The 20,835-nt window shown below is 44.5% G+C and overlaps 1 protein-coding gene across 1 annotated transcript; it reads left to right on the top strand.

The window, feature by feature from the left end:
* Nucleotides 1-1,438: 1,438 nt before the first annotated feature.
* Nucleotides 1,439-20,088, top strand: zhx1 (zinc fingers and homeoboxes 1; the record flags this gene model as incomplete). The annotated part of the gene is made up of 7 exons (XM_083635832.1): nt 1,439-1,631; nt 1,989-2,452; nt 7,507-7,707; nt 12,789-13,004; nt 16,368-16,532; nt 17,785-18,972; nt 19,612-20,088. 7 exons carry the CDS (start codon nt 1,439-1,441, stop codon nt 19,891-19,893), a joined length of 2,709 nt encoding a protein of 902 aa, XP_083491958.1. The 3' UTR covers nt 19,894-20,088.
* Nucleotides 20,089-20,835: the final 747 nt, after the last annotated feature.

Genomic DNA, 20,835 nt, shown 5'->3' with positions numbered 1-20,835 from the left:
GTGATGTGATGCTCAATACGATGGTGGGCAAACCTGCTATTTTCTCTGAAAAGATCATGTCCTACTTGAATCAGTTTGATGTTAATTACTATGATGTATGCTATTAATTAAGGTCCTAAAATCCTCTCAAGTCAGCCTAACAATGTGGGTCAACTTAACTGTGATGAATTCATAGGGTGGTAAATAGAGTTGAGGTGCTCACTATATACTGTATAATGGGGTAATGCACAAAGTTACATTGGTCACTGATGTTGGTCATCATCATCTTCAACCGCTTATCCGGGATCGGTTTGCAGAGGTACAGTAGCAGTTCCAGCAGGGAACCCCAAACTTTCCTTTCCCTGGCCACATTAGCCAGCTCTGACTGGGGGATCCCGAGGCGTTCTCAGGCCAGTGTGGAGATATAATCTCTCCACCTAGCCCTCGCTCCCTAGCGTTCCTCATGGATGACTGAGCTTCTCACGGTAACCCTAAGCGAGATGCTGTAAATCTGAGAAAACCACAAATTTCTTTGAAATTTGTTTATAGGCCCACATGGATCATGCTTTCTGTCAACCATCATAAACCATTACCAGTCAAATCCCATTAGTAATGTGATTTGACTGGTGTGTTTGACTGAAGTGTGTGTAATGATTACACACACTTCCTCTCCCTGAGCACTTTGATTGAATGAAGTCTCCGCGTTCACTCCATATATGTTTGTGTAGGCATATGCTGGCATAGGCTACATTTTAATACACATAACACTATCAATTCGGTGGTTTTTGGTTATATACTCCAACATTGATGCAATTCCAGAGATATTGTGTGTGTGTTTGTGTGTGCTTAGGATAAGTCAAAATGTCTTATGGGCAAGTAAAACGATACCTGTGTGTGAAATATTTAAGAGTGACCATCCCAGTTGAACTAAAGATCCTTAATTCATCCACGTCTATACCAGTGATATGCAGAGTCCTTTCATTTTCAATTTTTCTACTTTTAATATTGTTGCTTGCTGACTTTGTTTCCCACATGTAGCAACTCTTTCTTGACTTTGCAGCAAGGCAAGCTATTGATAATGTCTTGTTATGCCAACAATACATCAACAAGCTGGGTAAACGACTCGCCTTGGATAGTTAATTTAATCCACTTATGTATTTACCACTCCCAGTGGGAATACATGTCGACAGTTGAGGTTTTGGTGATGGAAAGTCTGTTGTTTTAATACTACACATCCATCACTGAAGCAGCAATGTGAATCTAGTTGTCAAAAGTGTCCTTGCTGTTAACTCATTTTAAGATTCACATTATTTTTGCTTTGTTTCTTACAACAGAAATACATCAATTAAGGACTTGAGCATGTGAACCCAACTGCCCAAGACTCGTGAGCCTCGGCACTTCGGTCACAGATCCCCTTGACCCAACGCTGAGTAGAAGTTAAACAGAGTTTGGTTCCAGGATGTCAAGCCGCCGCAAATCAACCACACCATGCATGGTGCTGCCCTCTGCTGTGGTGGAGCAGGAGGAGGTGGAGGAGAGGACGAGGGAGGGAGAGGAGGAGGAGGAGGGGAAGATGAAGGAAAGAGCGGAGGGTCTGACGGCAGAGGAGCTGGGTGAGGCATTCATGGTGGTCCCCACCCCTCCAGACACGGGTGAGAGTCCCACGAGCTGCGTTTTCACCATTCTTATCTATAAAGTTAACACCGAGCAAGGGGAGCGGTTTGCGAGCAGCACCATCCCCTCCGAAGCTGATACATCTTCCTACTGAGCTGGATTCCACTTGCTGTTATATTGTTTTGATCTGTCAGTCATTGCACCATCATTGCATATTGCACATTAGACAACTAGTCAATTCATTGAGAAAATAATCAACAGATTAATTGACAATGAAAATGATTGTTAGTTGTAGCCCTACTCCTCTCCTTGTACTCATATGTACTGTAGATCTGAATGAACTGGAAAGGAATAGAAAACCTCTGTCAAAATAAAAGCTGTGTTTGGCGTTACAGACGAGCCCAGTGTCTCCACTGTGGAAGACAGCGTTGTCCTCCGCACCTCGCTGAAACGCAGCGCGGCCAACCCACCGGAGGATCCCAGCAGCGACCAGCCCACCCCGGAGCAACCGTGCGACGCCCCTGAGGAGGCAGGGGAAGACCCCGCCACTGTGGCCGCCATCTCCCTCAGCAAGACCCCCATCATGAGGATGAAGAGCAAAGCGGAGCCCAAGAGGATCACTGTGTCCCTGAAGGCAGACGAGGCGACGGAAGCGTTGGGAGGCAGCGGCGAGGGGGAGGAGGGAGGTGAGCAGGAGCCCATTGAGGCTCCTCTGGGGCCCATGACACCCGTGGAGATGCTCCTCCACGACTCCATGAAGTTAGGAGGCTGCGGCTTGCTGCTCAACCTGCCCTCCTCCGAGCAGCAGAAGAAATCCTCCATGCTCCACCCCACCGTACTGCCTGCCGGCCTGGCACAGGTACAGAGCTAAGATGATAAACTAAATTTACAAGGGTTTAGTGAACTGTTTCATATTTAATGATTTTAGGTCAGCGAACCATCACAGTATCAACGGACGCAGAGAAATGACGTCCTGTAAAAGTTATGGAAATTTGACCAAATGTACAATGTTTGACATCTATGTGTTCTTCATTAGGGCGATAGACATTAGCCGTCCACTAAGAAATTTGATATTAAAAGACATGCAAACGGGACCATCATGATTTCTTCTCTTATTACTAGTAGATACAATTGGAGATTTTGAGGCGGTAATGTCACTCCAAAACATTTGATCACATGACTCTAGTTCATCATCAGACAAGACAGGACACTGCTTTCAAGTGTGAAATTTACCTAGATTTGCTAGAAAGATGAACAACATTTCAGCTTTTCACCAACTAGGGCGCTGCTAGATGATGTCACTAGGTTGACTGTACAGTACAATAGTAAGGATTTTGAATGTTTTGATGGATCAAAACAACACAATCCAAGTCAGAAACACAACAGCATGCTGTGATCCTGCTAGAATTCAAAATCCTATCCTGTACTCCACTACTGTACTGTACACTCAATGTAGTGACATCATCTAGCAGCGCCCTAGTTGGCGAAAAGCTGAAATGTTCTTTCTAGCAAATCGAGGTACATTTCAGGAAGCATCATGATGTGAGAGGTTTCATGTCAAGAATGGACATGACACAATGCCATGTCACAGCACTAGCTTTATACTGAACAGGGAATGCCATAATTGGTCAGGTTCTTAGCTGGCTTGTTTTTTTTATCCACATACTACTGGCACAAGATTGTAAACTCAAACTGTGTATGTAGGTTGACGGCTTAAGGTTGATGATATGAAAATAAGGATGATATATTCTGAGTTTGTGGTAGATAGGCCAGCAGGAGGGGTAGGTTCTTCAAGAGGAAGTGGACCTCTGACCTTTCTGACCTTTAATTGTGTTTCTGTTAGTGACTCAACAAGTTCTTGATTGATGTGTGTGTGTGTGTGTGTGTGTGTGTGTGTGTGTGTGTGTGTGTGTGTGTGTGTGTGTGTGTGTGTGTGTGTGTCAAGTCAAGTTTATTTGTATAGCCCTAATTCACAAGCATGTCTCATGAGGGCTTCACAAAGAATACTGTATGTCTAGCTCAGTGGTTCCCAACCTTAGGGTCTCGACCCTAAGTGGGGTCGCCTGGAATTCAAATAGGGTCGCCTGTTTTGTTTCTTTTTTATACACCAGACGCAATTTAATACTACCGAAGATGATTAGGGTCACTTGCGATTTTTTTTTACTTATTTTTTAGTTCTGAGTTTAAAGGGGGGGGGGTGGCTCAGTGGTAGAGCTGTCGCCTCGCAGTCAGAAGGTCCTGAGTTCGATTCTCGCCTGGGACACTGTGGGCGCTGTGGTTGTGTTCCCCCCCATATCTTCAGTGCCTACTGCCCAGGTGGGGTATCTCGTCGTAAGGGCCTTTCTGTCTGTGTGGAGTTTGCATGTTCTCCCCGTGCTCCCCCAGGGGGGTTCCTCCGTATATAACCCCCCCCCCCCCCCCCCCCCCATTAAAAACATGCAGAAGATCAGATCGTCATCGTCATCCGACCAGTGACGACAATATCCGAAGTTGGTCCCCGGGCGCTGTACGAGAAAGCGACCACTGCTCCTGGCCTGCCCCCCGGAGGAAAGGACAAGCCAGGATGGGTTAAATGCAGAGGACAAATTTCACCGGCTACCGTCAGCATGTGTGTGTTTGTGGCCGTCCGTGCATGTGTTGATGTGTAATCGTGTGACAATAAAGACGGGCTTGTCCGTCTGAAATCGTGTTTTTAAAGTGATAATCTCTAAGATTTCAGCGTTGTTATCTTGGGTGACACCTATGGCGATGAGTGGTAATTGCAGGTGACATCCAAACAGTGTTGCATTATGTGACATTACTAATGTCACTATATACTGCAAAGGCTTCCATCAATGGACAATAGCCTCAATCAACATTCTGAGTGACTCTTAAAGGAGAATTTCATTTTTTTTTAACCTGGATCCCTCTCCTCACATTAATTATTATCTGACGACTTACCCAGTGTTCTCCGCAGCGTTTTTGTCCATCTTAGGCGTTGTTTTGAGATCAATAGTGTGCAAGCCAGTCCTAGAACAGAGCTCCATGGGGGCCACGTAGCAGCGTCCTTTTCATCCATGTAAATAGACAGTTTTATTCCCATTTTCTGATCCCTAAAGAACCAGCAGACTGCTATTGTCCCCCGGGCTCTTTACAGCGGTAAAGAGTGGTAGTTGTTACAGGCATCCCATTTCCGCCTGTCGGGTCAGTGAGACCAACTCTCGTCAAGTCCGGCGAGACTTTCCTGCCGCTGGCCTGTGGACTGACTTGACGAGATTTGGTCTCACTGACCCGACAGGCGGAAATGGGATGCCTGTAACTACCGCTGAAAAGAGCCCGGGGGAGAATTAGCAGTCTGATGGTTCCTTAGGGATCAGATTCTGACGATATGGGTCGAAAACGGGAATAAAACTGTCTATTTACATGGATGAAAAGCACGCTGCTACGTGGCCCCCACGGAGCTCCGTTCTAGGACTGGCTTGCACACTATTGATCTCAAAACAACGCCTAAGACGGACAAAAACGCTGCGGAGAACACTGGGTAAGTCGTCAGATAATAATTAATGTGAGGAGAGGGATCCAGGTTAAAAAAAAACGAAATTCTCCTTTAATTTTTTATTTTATTTAAATGAAAATCTTTGAGATTATAACTTTAAATCAGGATTCTGAGAATAAAGCCGGAGCTTTGAGATTAAAGTCAGAATTCTCAGATTAAAGTCAGAAAAGAGAAAAAGAAGCATACTATGTGACATCACTGACGATGTCACTGATGACATTATCGATGGTGTACCGGAATCTGAATGTCGCGGGTCCTTAGGTTTTTAGCGCCGTCAAAATAGGGTCACGAGCCAAAAAGGGTTGGGAACCCCTGAAATCTAGCTGAACAATAACAATAATAATAATAACTAGAAGGTCTACATTTCCTAACGAAAATGTAATTGTGCTTGCTGTCCTCGCCATGCACCGCCTGGCTTGCAAGGTCCCTGCCCATGCAATTAGGGGGACTAATGCTGCCTTCCAGACACCTGGGACGTGGGTGTTTCCCAGTGGAAAAGTCCCAGTCCCCACCTTCAACACAATATTTCTCCTATAGGCTCAGAGTACATCCGTCCACACCTGTACCAAGTTTGGTTAGCATCGGACGATCTTTTTGAAATAGGCCCCACCCACCGAACTTTGGAAGTCGATTATATCGCAACGGTGTTTTTTTTCTTCAAAAACCACAAAACAGTGTTGTGCAGGACACTCATCACATGATGTGTGCTTTGGTTTGGTGAAGATTGGACAAAATTTCAAGGAGAAATTGCAAAAAAACAGTTTTGGACAAAATGCAAAATGGCGGAAAATCTAGTCAGACGGAAATGGGCGTGGCCTAGATGAGTAGATGCAGAAGGACCCAAGGAATCCAGGGGGAAAAAAAGTTTGATGATAGACCCTACGGTTCAAAAGTTATGGAGCAGAATGTAAAGAGGGCTGTTATAGCGCCACCATCTGCTCAATTTGTGTAATATTTTTCTCCTATAGGCTCAGAGTACATCCGTCCACACCTGTACCAAGTTTGGTTAGAATCGGACGATCTTTGTGAAATAGGCCCCACCCACAGAAGATTGGATGTGGATTATATCGCAACGGTGCGTTTTCTTCAAAAACTTCCAAATCAGTGTTGTGCAGGACAGTCCCCACATGATGTGTGCTTTGGTTTGGTGAAGATTGGACTAAATTTCAAGGAGAAATTGCAAAAAAACAGTTTTGGACAAAATGCAAAATGGCGGAAAATCTAGTCAGACGGAAATGGGCGTGGCCTAGTTGAGTAGATGCGGGAGGACCCAAGGAATCCAGGGAAAAAATAATTTTGATGATAGACCCTACGGTTCAAAAGTTATGGACCAAAAGGTAAGGAGGGGTGTTATAGCGCCACCATCTGGTCAATTGGTGCAATTTTTTCGGGGATAGTAAAAGACCCCTCAGTGCACCTCCCTACCAAGTTTCGTAGCTCTAGCTGTTCTGGTTTCTGAATTACAGCTAATTTACTGCAAGATTTTGCAAGATTTTTCGAAACCCCATGCAAGTCAATGGGGAAAAAAATGGCGCTTAATGGCGAATTGCGGCCAAACCGCTTTCACAAACCCTTAGGAAAGTCATAGCACACCTGTCCTCAATAAGCCGGTCATTTTGAGGTCTGGCATGTCTATGTGGCGCAAAAATTGGGGGAGTTATTACGCGTAGAACTTTTTGGCAGATATAATAATAAGTATGTCAGACTTTAAGATTGTGCCTTGCTTGTCAGCAAGCACAATAATAACATGGTTGAAAAATCTTATGTTAGGGGGAGATGGGGGAAGGAGAAAAAGGGGGAGGAGAGAGCAGGCAAAGGGAGGAGGTGGAAGCGGAGAATTTGTGTGTGTGTATACACACACACATGTAGTAGCACAACAAATGTCAATTTTAAATGCTCAAAATGTAGTACAGTAGTACTTATAGTAGTAGTAGTAATAGGACTACTACTAGTACCCAGAACTTCAGAAGATACTCCTGCCGGTGCACCTGACCAAGGCAGTGGCGAAAGAGCTGGGGTTGATCCCCGGACGCTGCGCTGCGGCTGCCCACTGCTCCTAGTTCTAGGAAGGTTCCTAGTAGAGGATGAGTCAAATGCAGAGGATGAATTTCCCCATGGGGATAAATAAAGGATAACTTAACTTAACTTAACTTTAATAACTTCAGTAGTAAGGAATAATAATAATTGGATACTTTATTGATCCCCATCGGGAAAATGTGTCTTTTCACTTGACTCTCCACAGAGAGGTCAGAGCAGCACCTGTGTTGCTGGTAGGGACTTGTTGTCTTCCTCAAGGACACTTCAGCTTGGTCCTGTCCTGGGTTGTATGCATAGTAGTAGTTCTGACTGTTGACCTCCCTCCCTCTCCTCTGTCCCAGGTGCTGTCGGCTCTGCAGGCCCAGCAGAATGCAGCAGCACAGCCCCAGCTCCTGATTCCCCTCAGCAGCATCCCCTCCTACAGCGCGGCCATGGACACCAACCCTCTGCTGGGCAGCACATACAAGAAGTTTCCCTACCCTTCCATGGCCGAGATCGCCAGCCTGTCTGCCCAGACCCACTTCACAGAGGAGCAGATCAAGGTAGATAAAATATGTCTGTCCTTGGCCCAAGGATTTAAAGCCCAACTGCTCAGCTGTGATCATGGTGGGAAAGTCCAACATCTGAGACTTCCAAGTTGGCTGCTAAACAGCTTTGCCTTCATGCATAATTTTATCAGAAAGTCAAACCCAGAAGGTAAACAATAAACAAACAAAACTGTTTAGCTGCAGCTTTGCAAGTTGGACAATTGTCCAGTGTTTATGGAGGCTTGTGCTCTACAGAGTGTCTTCTAATTATTGTTAGTAGTAGTGCTGTTAGACCATTTTCACAACAGGAAGTTGTGTATAAAAGGCAGGATAAACAGTTGCAACCAAAACATTAATGAGGGTTTCCAACTTCCAATCCATTTAGGTGTTCCAGTGCTGGGGCCCTGATTAATGTTTTTGTTGCACCTGTGTTTACCCTGCCTTTTAGACACAAAATGGCTGCTGTCAAAAAGGCCTGCTGTATAGGTTGTTTTCAGCTTACACCGGGGTGAGACCATTGGCTTGTTTGCAAACCACGTGATCATGCTGGGGGGCAACCAGCAGCAGGCTACATAGGAAAGCACGAGCAAAATCGGACAAGTTGCTGGAAAAATGGCTTCTCTTCATTGCATATGGATCATATCTTATATCTTTTGCAATCTTCTGGTGATACCTGCAGCGTGGAGCAGCATCCAACCCTCTTGCATACTCGCTTTTCTCCATTCTCCATAGTAGCTCTGGGAGAGCTGCCACCCAGCAACATCATCAGCATCATCGGTTGGAAACAACATATTGTCTGTCTGTGTGGGTGTGGGTGTCACCTGCTGGCTGCTGTGGGTAGTGCTATGTCTGTGCCTGTGTGTGTGTGTCACCTGCTGGCTGCTGTGGGTAATGCTATCACTAATTGTGTGTGTGTGTGTGTGTGTGTGTGTGTGTGTGTGTGTGTGTGTGTGTGTGTGTGTGTGTGTGTGTGTGTGTGTGTGTGTGTGTGTGTGTGTGTGTGTGTGTGTGTGTGTGTGTGTGTGTGTGTGTGTGTGTGTGTGTGTGTGTGTGTGTGTGTGTGTGTGTGTGTGTGTGTGTGTGTGTGTGTGTGTGCTCGTGCTTGCGTGTCTGTGTGTCACCTGCTGGCTGTTGTGGGTAGTGTTACGACTAATTGGCCGTTTTTGGTCATAATGACCTAATTCAAAAATCTGGCCCCTTGACTTTCTGCTCGGGACCTCTGCCGGTACTCATGCCAAATATGAATGCTGTCAGGCCGACGGTGTCTGAGGAAAATGCAACAAAGAGGATGGATACATACATACATACATACAACATACATACATACATACATACATACATACATACTGTATGTACATACATGCATACATACATACATACTAGGGGTGGGAATCACCAGATGCCCACGATACGATACTGAAACGATACTTGAGTCACGATACGATAGTATTGCGATACTGCGATATTTTCGATATTGCGATATATCGATATTGCGATATATTGAATATTGCGATATTTCGATATATTGCGATTTCTTACATTTTCAACTGCAAATGATGTCCCCAAAGGAAAACTTTGTCATCATCTGATTTATATAAGAACAATTTTTCAGTCTGTACATCTGACTTCAACCATTTTATTGCAGCAACATTGTCAAGTAGACATACCAACAACTTTCATAAAGTCATGTCATAGTTGCATGCACCTGACAAACTGAACTGTTTGTTACAGTCTACTTACAGTCCACCTTAACTGGATGTGTGTGTGGACTACTGTACTTATGTAGTTTTTGCAACTTCACTTCACTTACACAAAACATCTTGTGCAGCCCATTCAGTAACTGGGGAATTTGTAAATTACTGTTATGACAAAACTGTTACTGTTAAAACAAAATGAAAATATGCTACCGTTTGTTTACTGCTGGCCTTGGAACTAAAGTTTATAGTAGCCCGGTGGCCTGGCATGGCCTGCAAATTTTTTTTTTTTTTTTTTTTTTTTTTTTTGCAATATCGATACTTGGCGTCCAAATATCGATACAATATCGTCAGGCAAAATATCGCGATACTGTGGTGTATCGATTTTAATAATATACATACATACATACATACATACATACATACATACAACATACATACATACATACAACATACATACATATATATACATACATATATACATACATACATACATACATACATACATGTACATACATACATACATACATACATACATACAGTACATACATACATACAACATGCATACATACATACATACATACTGTATGTACATACATACATACATGCATACATCGGAAATTATCAGGATTATACAGGAAAATATCGATACTATATACAGTATCAAGTCATCATCCTATCAGAACACTTTTAGCTTGTTGAAGGACCAGGTACCCCCAATGATAGCAAGGCAAAAATCTGTACTATGTTTGATTTTTCATTAAAGGGATAGTTCGGTTTGTTTGAAGTGGGGTCCTATCAGCTAGTTCGATACACTAACTTAATTAGGTACAGTGTTCTGGAGGCTGGGCGCATTGTGGAACGAGACTGCGCACTCAGAGCAGCACCCAAACCAGCACCCAAACCAGCCTTTTCTCTGTAAGTATGGGGGTCAACAACTAAAACGTAATTTAGCCACCTAAAACAACGTCTACCTAAACAAATCGATATCCGTGTACATGCACGCTCTATTTTGACAATTTTCAGCGCTTTACTTTTCCGCAAAACAGCAGTTTCATTCGGCACTGCTTTTTCTCCCAACCGTACAACTACCGTATTCCTCCGCTAAAAGCCAGCACAGAGCACAGAGCCGCGGTTTACAAAACAGGAAGGCTTAGAAGAGAGATAAAACACTGACTTACTTTAGAGACAACAAGTCACCTGGCCTCTCTGGTCTGGGACGTTTTCCACAATTTATCCTGGGAATGGTGAAAAAGGTCTGCAGGGCACCCCGGCATTTAGGCAGGAGGCGCATCTCTCTGTCTGCCTGTTCACTCTCTGCAAAAGTTCCTCTTCTGTATTCTCTCTGGTTCATAATTGTATCCTCTTGTCACCAAGGTGAATGGCATATCATCCTCGCTATCAAAATCACTCATATTTTCGTTCGTGTATTCTATTTGTTGTGTCTTCACTAACAAACCGGGAGAAATAAAATACCCCCAAATAACTGCGGAGTAATCCAGTGCTGCGGCATGGACACGGATATCGATTTGTTTAGGTGGGCGTTATTTTAGTTCGCTAAATTACGTTTTAGTTGTTGACCCCCCGTACTTACAGAGAAAAGGCAGGTTTGGCTGCTGCGCTGAGTGCGCGGTTTCGTTCCACAATGCGCCCAGCCTCCAGAACACTGTACCTAATTAAGTTAGTGTATCGAACTAGCTGATAGGACCCCACTTCAAACAAACCGAACTATCCCTTTAAGAGAAAGCACTGCTGGTATTGATAAAAAATGCAAATGAGTATTGTATCCGTTTCAAATTTTTAGTATTGATACTTATTGATACTATCGATACCTGTTGCAAATGAGTATTGTGTTCCTTTAAATATTTTAGTATTACTTATCAATACTATCAATACATTTGACAACTCTAATCGGGATAATAGTGTGTACTGTATAATGTGTACAAAACATATAGTGCAAAAATGCAATACATTTCTACATAGTTATTTTATTTACTCAACACATCTTGTTACACATGCATGATCTTATTTCAAAGACTTATTTCCATTGACACATGACTGTGGCTCTACTCAATATACCTATTAACAAGGCTAGGTCGGAACCTAGCATATGGCCAGCACGATAAAGCGTTGATGAGCCTGTTGTCAGCCAAAGTGGCTGGCCGATTTGAAATTGTACCAGCCATGCACAAGTTCAGGCCAGGGTTTACTTGGTATGTGTGTGATTCTGGAAAACCAAAGGAAAGTAGCTGTTACAATCTGCATATACTTAGGTCAGTGGTTCTCAAATGGGGGTCCGGGGACCCCCAGGGGTCCGTGGCACTTTGCCAGGGTGTCCGCGAAAAGTTTTCAGGAAAATAAAAATAACAACTTCTTTCTTCTTTTTTTGCAAAAGCGTCATAGTTCAATGAAAATATTTTATGCTTTCAATCTAAAATGGTTCATGGATTACATTCTAATCTAACAAACCTATCAATTTAAAAGTCAAGCACGTTACCGTCGAAACAATTAAGCTTAGCCCAAAATCACAAATCAGAATGAGGGGGTCCCCGGTATATTTTCTATCTTGTAAGGGGTCCTTGGCTGAAAAACATTTGAGAACCTCTGACTTAGGTTGTAACAGGAAATGCCTTACATGTATACAGTACACCAAAATATACATTACTCGAAGATGAATCTGCAAATACATCAATGTATAAATAATTAAATAAACAATAAGGCATCATGCCATCAGCTGAGCATATTCTCCAGCACATAGAAATGATATAATCCCTCTCCCCAAAAAAGCCAACCACCCAGCAAACACCAGACACTGCACTGCACACACTCACACTCACAGTCAATGCAACACAGGCCAAACAATTGGCACCCACATAGTATGAAGAAAACACCAATACATGTCAAATGAAGGCACTATCAGTAGACGGCGAACGGGCACTGCAATTTAGCCTTGACGAGGAGGCACATGGCAGACGAGTCCACCGCATGGCAGAACACATTCCAAACGTCAATCCAAGGCAAACAACAACAAATATTAAACAACTTACTGATTGCTTGGATGCACACAGCTCTGAAAGCCAAATACCCAGCAACTGGCTTAACAAATACCCAGCAACTGGCTTAACAAATACTACTTGAATTAGACTCTGTAAACATTAAGCATCATTTTCACTTTCACGGCTCTGCTCTGCTGCCTGGCAGGGGGGAGGGGGGGGGGGGGGTGGGCGTGTCCTAGAAAATTGGCTTGTAAATCCGTGACAGGATCGGCACGACAAAGCTAGATAAAGAGCCCGCTTGCGCTGGCCAAAAATATAATTCTGCAGCAGGCAGCCTGAAGCCTATATTTGGAACATTTACCTACTTGGATACAATGAAAGGAGCGTTCTCTGTCTCTATGTCCAGGTGTGGTTCTCAGCGCAGCGGCTGAAGCACGGCGTCAGCTGGACTCCAGAGGAAGTGGAGGAGGCCAGGAGGAAGCAGTTTAACGGCACGGTGCACACGGTGCCTCAGACCATCACTGTCATACCTGCTCACCACCTGTCAGCAGCCGCCAACGGCCTGCAGTCCATCCTGCACACCTGCCAGATAGTGGGACAGCCCGGCCTGGTGTTCACACAGGTAGGTAAGGAAAGAATATGTGCTATATTTGACCTGCCAGATAGTGGGACAGCCCGGCCTGGTGTTCACACAGGTAGGTAAGGGAAGAATACGTGCTATATTTGACCAGACTCATCTTGGCTTTAACTTGCCTTGTTTAGGCCTGACTTGACTCCACCTGAACTTTGATTTGACTTTGATTTGACCTGATCTAGTCTAGATCTTGTTTGACTTGACTCGTGCCACCCAACCCCCCACCCCCCCCCCCCCCACACACACACACACACACACACACACACACATAAAAACACTACAACATTATGACAACACAATACATCATTACACAAACCAAAGAAAAGAAAGAAAGGACAAAAACTAGAAATAAAATTACACACAAAAAGCAAATACAGCAGATACAATGATGAAACACAGTTCAATCCGGTAGGATCCCCTCAACAACGATCAATGTAGCACTCCTCACTGGAGGAGACCCTCTCCCACTTCTTGTAATGCTGCACCCCGCAACTGCCTGCAGCCACAATTTGCCTCTCACTACATAAAAAATAACTCAAATTCAAGTCTGTTTGGGAACTAACTTTAAGAATGACATTTTTCCCCAGTAAAACAATTGTGTTTACTATCTGGAGAGTGTTTTCGTCCAGAACACCCAACAAAATGTTTAAGGGTGTAAATTCAAAACAAATCCCAAGTGGCCTTAACCAGTCCTGGACTTTGGTCCACAAGCTTGCCACATATATGGGCAGTAAAAAACAAATGCAACTGGTCTTCCTCTTTCTCATTACAGAATTTACATAGTGATGATTGCTCAATACCAAATCTGTTAAAGACGAAATGAACCCAACGGAATGCAAGTAGCGCGAGGGTCGGAGACGTTTCAGAGTTTGAAAACAAATCTTGTCTGAGATGACAGGGTTGAGAGGCGGGCCATAATAGCGTGTCGATGATTTGATTTGACAATTCTGGGGACTGGCTTTGGCATTGGCCAATCCTGGCGTGTTCCGCCCCCAAATCCAGTGGGATTCAGCGTGTTGTAGTGCTACGCAAGTGGGATCCGCAGAGTACCAGGCAGCCAGCCGCTTCTGTGTGGAGCGGAGCGGACAATCCGATGCATGAGTGCTGCCCGCCCGCCTGGAATCTCCGAGGGGCGAGATTAGTTAACGTTATCCTGGAATGCAAGTTTAATGAGCCAGTTACATTTCTTTGCATTCTTAGACATTACAGTTTGCTTTATGTTGTATGTTACATACATGTACAATTGGCCAAGTTAGTAGTTAGTTTATGGGCTACAAATTCTGCCAGATTACACTAGGTGCTCCTGAAATGAAGATTGATTGACAGCTGCCATGTCGTGATATGAATGGTTGAAATGGGGTAGAAATTTGATAGTACTATGTGACGTCAGCAAACTGTAGATTACTGTTATGAATGAAATCTTGAAAAATGAACTTCTGATGTGAAAAAGTGTGAAAAACTAAAGAAATTTGATTTTTGTGATTTTTTTGCATACATTATTAAATAGGTGCACTGAATACCCAGGTATTGGAACTAAAAAAAGAAAGAAATTGGGTTCAGCTCGACTTTCGTTTTTTAGTAGCGGTAATTTTATAAAACTACGCACTTGTCCATTGCGCGGGCTCGCACGGGCTCACATGCAGCTCGGCTGCTGTGTGGCCTTGCCTGCTCTATTCGCATGCGCAGCGCACAATTGCTCAACTTCACATCACTGATGACATCACTCACACTGATGACATCACAATTGCTCAAGTGACCATCACTGATCACATCATGGAGTGCTCGAGTGAGATCACTCAGTGCACAATTGCTCAACTATGCATGTCATAGACATTTTGATACCATCAGTGACATCACAATTGCTTGAGTGGCCATCACTGATGACATCATCCAATGTGGGACAAAAATCGCAGAAAAACGTGGGACAAAAATTTAAACAAACAGACAGAACCCACTTACTCCCTTTTATATAAGAAGATAACTTAAATTGTTGTATAAATTGTTCAGAAAAATTGTTTCCAAGTTATCAAAGTATAAAATGTGTTATTATACACAGACTTGGGAGAAAATATTGATACTTTGGTAGTTGTAGCTTGAAAGACAGGCATTTCTGCAGTGTGACTGTGCCACAGTGGCACAGTCAGCCCCACCCATCTCAAAAGGAAGATGCTATTTGCACCTGCGTGTAAATAGCCCAAGTGGTTGTAAACAAACCATTTGCCTATTTACACCCGGGTGCAAATAGCATCTTTCTTTTGGGATGGGGGGGCTGACTGTGCCACTGTGGCACACTGCAGAAAAATGCCTTCACATTAGTCAATATTGCCTGTCTTTCAAGCTACAACTAACAAAGTATCAATACCCCCCCCCCCCCCCCCCAAGTCTTTGCATAACAAACCTACAAAGTGACAACTACATCTGACTGTCATACCGTTATCCTCTCAAACTCCACTATGAAACTCACAACGTCCTGGTGGCTGAGTGGTTAAAACTGCGTGCTTCGCAATCAGAAGTTCAGTGGTTCGAATCCACCACTGGGTTTTAGCAATCTCTGTCCCAGCCCGTAGCTTCTTTACAGGTCCGGTACCATGTAAATACATATGAACTACAGTTGAATAGACTCACTCCATTTTACAGGTCGGGTACCATGTAACAACACATTAACTATTTGCAATTAGACATAAACACTAATGTACTGTAATTACCAATGTAATTACACAGTAATTACATTACATTGGTGTTGATGTGTAATTACAAATAGTGCATATGTTGTTAGGGTCCTGTAAAATAAAGGGTTACCGATGGTTCACTTGCAGCTGAAATGGGAAGAATTTCCTTCAGTCTGGATATGAATCGTATCGTGAATTGTATCGAGGACAAAATTAAACATGTATAACACAATTGGCTATAAGGGACAAAAGTAAGTATTTTTGAAAAATACTGTTGTTGACAATATGTGTGTGTCATGTTTAAGGTTACATGCCTTGCCACCTGTTATTGTGGTGTGATTCTTTATTCCTACTCTATTTCTTTCAGCTCATAAGTGTGTAGTTTCCTCTTGTCTCTAGTTTATTATCCATCCACCTTTTGGTGTCTCGCTGGGCTCTTGACTTTTGACACATCAGAGGAGAGGAAATTAAATCTTGCCCTGCATGGGTAGAAGGGGCAAGAAAACATGCTTTCACTCACCTAAGCACATAAAACACCACACCCAGAACCTATTTTGGGTCCCCGTTCATAGGTAAAGGGCTTTATATTTAGAACTATAATCCCTTTAATCAGCAAAGAATTTGCATCTAATTTGCCTCAGGTACACATATCCATTGTTCCTGGTTTTCTGTCTCTGTGTAGGTCGGCCCAGGTGGCAACCTTCCAGTGACCAGTCCCATCACCCTGACTGTGGCAGGGCTGCCCAGCCAGTCCCAGAGCTCCAAGGGAGCTTCCTGCCAGCCCACCCCAGGGAACAGTGAGCTGAAACGGGCCACTACTGTCCAGCCACCCTCCCTTTCTCCACAGGTGGGAACTCCACCAAATTGAAAGCGCACAGTGCTGCCTTAGACAAATTCTTGTCTGTTTTTGTGGCTCTGAACTCCGTTTCTTAACACATTCACTGCCAGCCTTTTTTTTTTACTGTAGGTAGGTTCTGCCAGAGGGTTTTTTTGAGGATTCTGGCTCATTTTACAAGAGCTGAGGATTATTTTCTGCTTGGACTTTGTGAACACAAAGTTCACAAAAGTACTAATAGAATGTGTGCTTTCTCTGTCTAAAAGAGTTAGTTTGTAGAGTTAGTAGTTATGTAGATATTAGCCGTTGAGTACAGCATGGTTTCAGCGTCTGAGACTGAAAGCTGAGATAATCGCAGTTTTGTGAAATTCAATCAAACAGGCAGAACAGTCACTTTAACCATTTATTTTTGGCATCAGTATGCCAGTGAGAGATCAGACATCTAAACAATATAGTTCTGAACGCCCTCTCCTTCAAACTCCTCCCTCCGTGGGCGTGTCTGGTGGCTTTCAGCAGCGTTTGTCACAAGCGAGCGTTCTGCTGCTGCTGCGAGTTTGAGCAGCCTCCCTCCCTGGCAGCGAGTGTGGATAGGGCTCACTCGTTTCTTGGGTTTGAGAGCTTTGATGAAGCTTTGTGCGATTCTAGGCTTTATGCTGCGTGTTTCAAAGTGTGTTTTCCACCCAGTCTATTTTTGGAATCCCCCACCGCCAGCTCCCAGCGCGATAATGCGCGAAAGTGAAAGCGTTTTCGCCAATCCATTTTACAGTAGAGAATGGTTTCCTCGCGCGTTCCCCTACAGTTTTGGCTCTGCTTTTTCTAGTGTGGAGAGCACTGTCGCCACTTAGTGGGTCCGTGGAATGGGTTGTACACGTTCGCTGGTTCCAATATTTTTATAGGAGACGTGGGGAGCGTTGATCCACGTCCCACCGTCAAAAAAAAAAAAAAAAAATTTAAGCCGAGATATCTCGTCATTGGCAGTGCACCGTTGGATTCTGTAAGCCGAGATATCTCGTCAATGGCAGTGAACGTGTTAAAAGCGATTTCAGGCTATTTCTCCTGACTGTCCGGCAACATTTTTTTTATTCAATAGTATCTTGTGCCCATTTAAACTTAAAAAAAATCACACACAAAAATCACAGGTCCCACAGGCCATGTTGCCTCGCTCCTAGTAAGTATTTGGTTCCTCTGGATGCAAAGTGACGCCGATGATATCACTCTGTAAAAGCCTTTGTCTAATCTGTAACTCTCCCCTCTTCCTCCTCAGGAGAACTCAGCCCTCAGCGCTGACACATTCAGTATGCGGCCTAAAAAGTCCAAAGAGCAGCTGGCAGAGCTCAAAGCCAGCTACCTGAAAAACCACTTTGCCAGCGATGCAGAAATCGCCCGGTTGATGAAGCTCACCCAGCTGACAAAGGGAGAGATCAAGAAGTGGTTCAGTGACACCAGGTACAACCAGCGCAACGCGAAGAACAGCCACGTCATCGTCTTCCACGACGGTGGGGGAGGGGGCAGAGGGAGCGGCGGCTTCGGTAGCAGCAGCAACGCCACCATCATCATCGACTCGAGTGACGAGACCCCCACGTCTCCACATCCCCCACGCACACCTCCCGTGAAGGAGAAAGAGACACGGCCCAAAACGTGGAACCCATTCCCAGACTTCACCCTGCAGAAGTTTAAGGAGAAGACACCGGAGCAGCTGGTGGTGCTGGAGGAGAGCTTTGAGAGGAACAGCACCCCGTCAGATGAAGAACTGAGTCGACTGAGGACAGAGACCAAACTGACGCGGAGGGAGATCGACGCCTGGTTCACAGAGAGACGCAAGTCGCCAGCCGCCTCCTCCTCCGATTTTACTGAGGCAGGAAGGACAGAGGCAGAGGGAGGAAAAGGAGAGGGTGGAGGATCAGGTAGCCAAACTCCCCCTGGCGGCCGTGGTAAGCAGCTGCCTGCGACCAGCAGCAGCAGCAAAGACATAAAAGATAAAAGTAAAAAGTCTCCCGAGCAGCTCCACATTCTGAAGAGTGCCTTTGTGCGGACCCAGTGGCCCACAGCAGAAGAGTATGACCAGCTGGCAGAGGAGAGTGGCCTCCCTAGGTCCTACATTGTCAACTGGTTCGGAGACTCGCGCTACTCCTGGAAGAATGGTAACCTGAAGTGGTTCTTCCAGTACCAAAGTGGCGGCGCCGTCGAGGGGCTGAACGGCGGGGGAGTCAATAAGACGGGCAGCGGCAACAGTCGGAAGAGGCGTGTCCGAAACCGTGGCTGGGGACGGTCCCGAACCAGGAAGCAGCCGAAGAGGTCTGCCTCCTCCAGCGCAGAGGCTGAACGGCCTCCACCATCAAGGAAATTCAAAAGTGGGCGAGATATCCTGAAGGAGTACTACCTGAAGCACCACTTCCTCAATGAGCAAGATCTGGACGAGCTCGTTGGCAAGAGCAACATGAGCTACGAACAGGTAATGACTAATGGTATTTAGTAGGGCTGCACAACTAATTAATTGGCTAAGTGGGCTCTGTGGTGGCGGTGTCTGTCGGTGGTGGTGTCTGTCTGTGGCGGCATCAGTCATGATTGTGATGTCATCAGTGATGTCACTCGTGCAACTGTGATGTAGTATGAGCCGTGGCACACAGTTGCACGATGGCACCTAGGTGAGTGGGTGGTGTCTGTCTGTCAGTCACGATTTTGGGAGCCCGCGGTCCAGAGTCTCCACTCCAAAAAAGTCCAAAATCGTATGAGGCTGCAATTATTGTATCAAAGTGGTGAACATGGTATTCCAATGTCTAGCCTATAAATGAATTGCACAATTGCAAATAATAATAATATATACATCCAAACAGAACAAATCATAAGTAGCAACATCTCTGAATTTCATTAAATATGTCTCTTGTTTGCTGAAATGTCCAGAATACTGAAATTTGCAATTAATAATGTTACTGTACAACTGCAAATTTCTGCAAAAATAATCGCAATATTATTAGCTCTAGTATTTAATGGGATGTGAGAAGGGTTAGGCAATTTGTCATTATAACCTGTTACAGTTGACCTCTGAGCTGTCAATGCAAAGTTAAGCCATTTCTCTCCCCCTGGTGGACAGGTGAGGGAGTGGTTTGCTGAGGTGCAGCGGCGGCTGGACATGGGCTTAAATCCCTTTGTGGAGCCGGCTGCTGGGAGCATGGAGGGAGAGGAAGCAGGAGAGGAGTCAGAGGAGACACAGACAGAAGCGGCGATGGCCACCCAGGGGCAGCAGAGTATCACAGCGGCTGGAGATGAGGAGGAGGAGGATGATGAGGAAGATGATGTTGACGATTCTGATGACAGCGAGGTTTGGGAACCATCACGCAGCGTCAGGAAATCCCTGTCAGGCTCCGAGGACTAGTAGTGGAGGGAAACTGGGGTCTGTTCAATGTGGTGAAACATTACAGAATGTTGCAAATAGAAATATAGTCAGTAGTAGTAGAAATAAGACAGTGAGCTAAAGTTAGTCTTTTTTGTTTACCATTGATTTGCATGTGTATTCATTTTAAACGTGAATTCATCATACCGTCAAAATAAATGTGAATAGGATAACAGATAGACTAATAGATTTAGCTCACTGTCACAATAGTTCTGCTATTGACTGTATGTAAGGTATAACAGATAAGATTCATTATAAGGAAAGAGTTCCTACCAACCAAACCAACCAAACATTGAGCAGCACACAGAACAGTTAGGCCATATTTCATCACCAGAATATTATGAAAGACGACCATCTTTAAAATCACTAGAGGCTTGATTAGACCTTGTATAAGAATGACTGAGAAGCAGCTGAAATTGTTCCAGGAAATTGAGACAGTCCCTCTTTCATAAGCAGTTGATGAATGCAGACTGTTAAGTAGAGATTTTAGGAGGAGTCTGTAGTTTACATGTCCACCACCCCCTTGTTAAAATTGCACTTGTTGGTTGGAAATGGCAGATAAGACAGATTGATTCACTCAGTGATGCTGCTTTCTCCAGTTTGACTCTCTAATATCTGTAATAGCCTCCAACATTATGAACGTTTCACCCTGGTTTCAAACTACCAGCACAGACAGACTAAAAATAGGAGTATCTGTGGTGCTTTGAACGGTGCTTCGGTGCTTCTATATCTCACGGCAAGACGTTACAGCTGAATGACGTCCCCTTTGAAAACACACTGTTGTTCACTTCTAGCATACAGTACATCTATCTGTGGAGCGAGTTGATTTGACTCTTAACTATTGCTATCCTTTTGCTAACACCTATGTAGTTTGCCCCAAGGAGCAGATGTGAATCAGTGCTGAAAGTCACATGGGCCTAAGAA

This window comes from Poromitra crassiceps, assembly GCF_964638095.1.
Source record: "Poromitra crassiceps genome assembly, chromosome: 1".
NCBI lineage: Eukaryota > Metazoa > Chordata > Actinopteri > Beryciformes > Melamphaidae > Poromitra > Poromitra crassiceps.
Note: the sequence above shows the minus strand (reverse complement) of the source record. Positions and strands in the feature narration are given on the sequence as shown.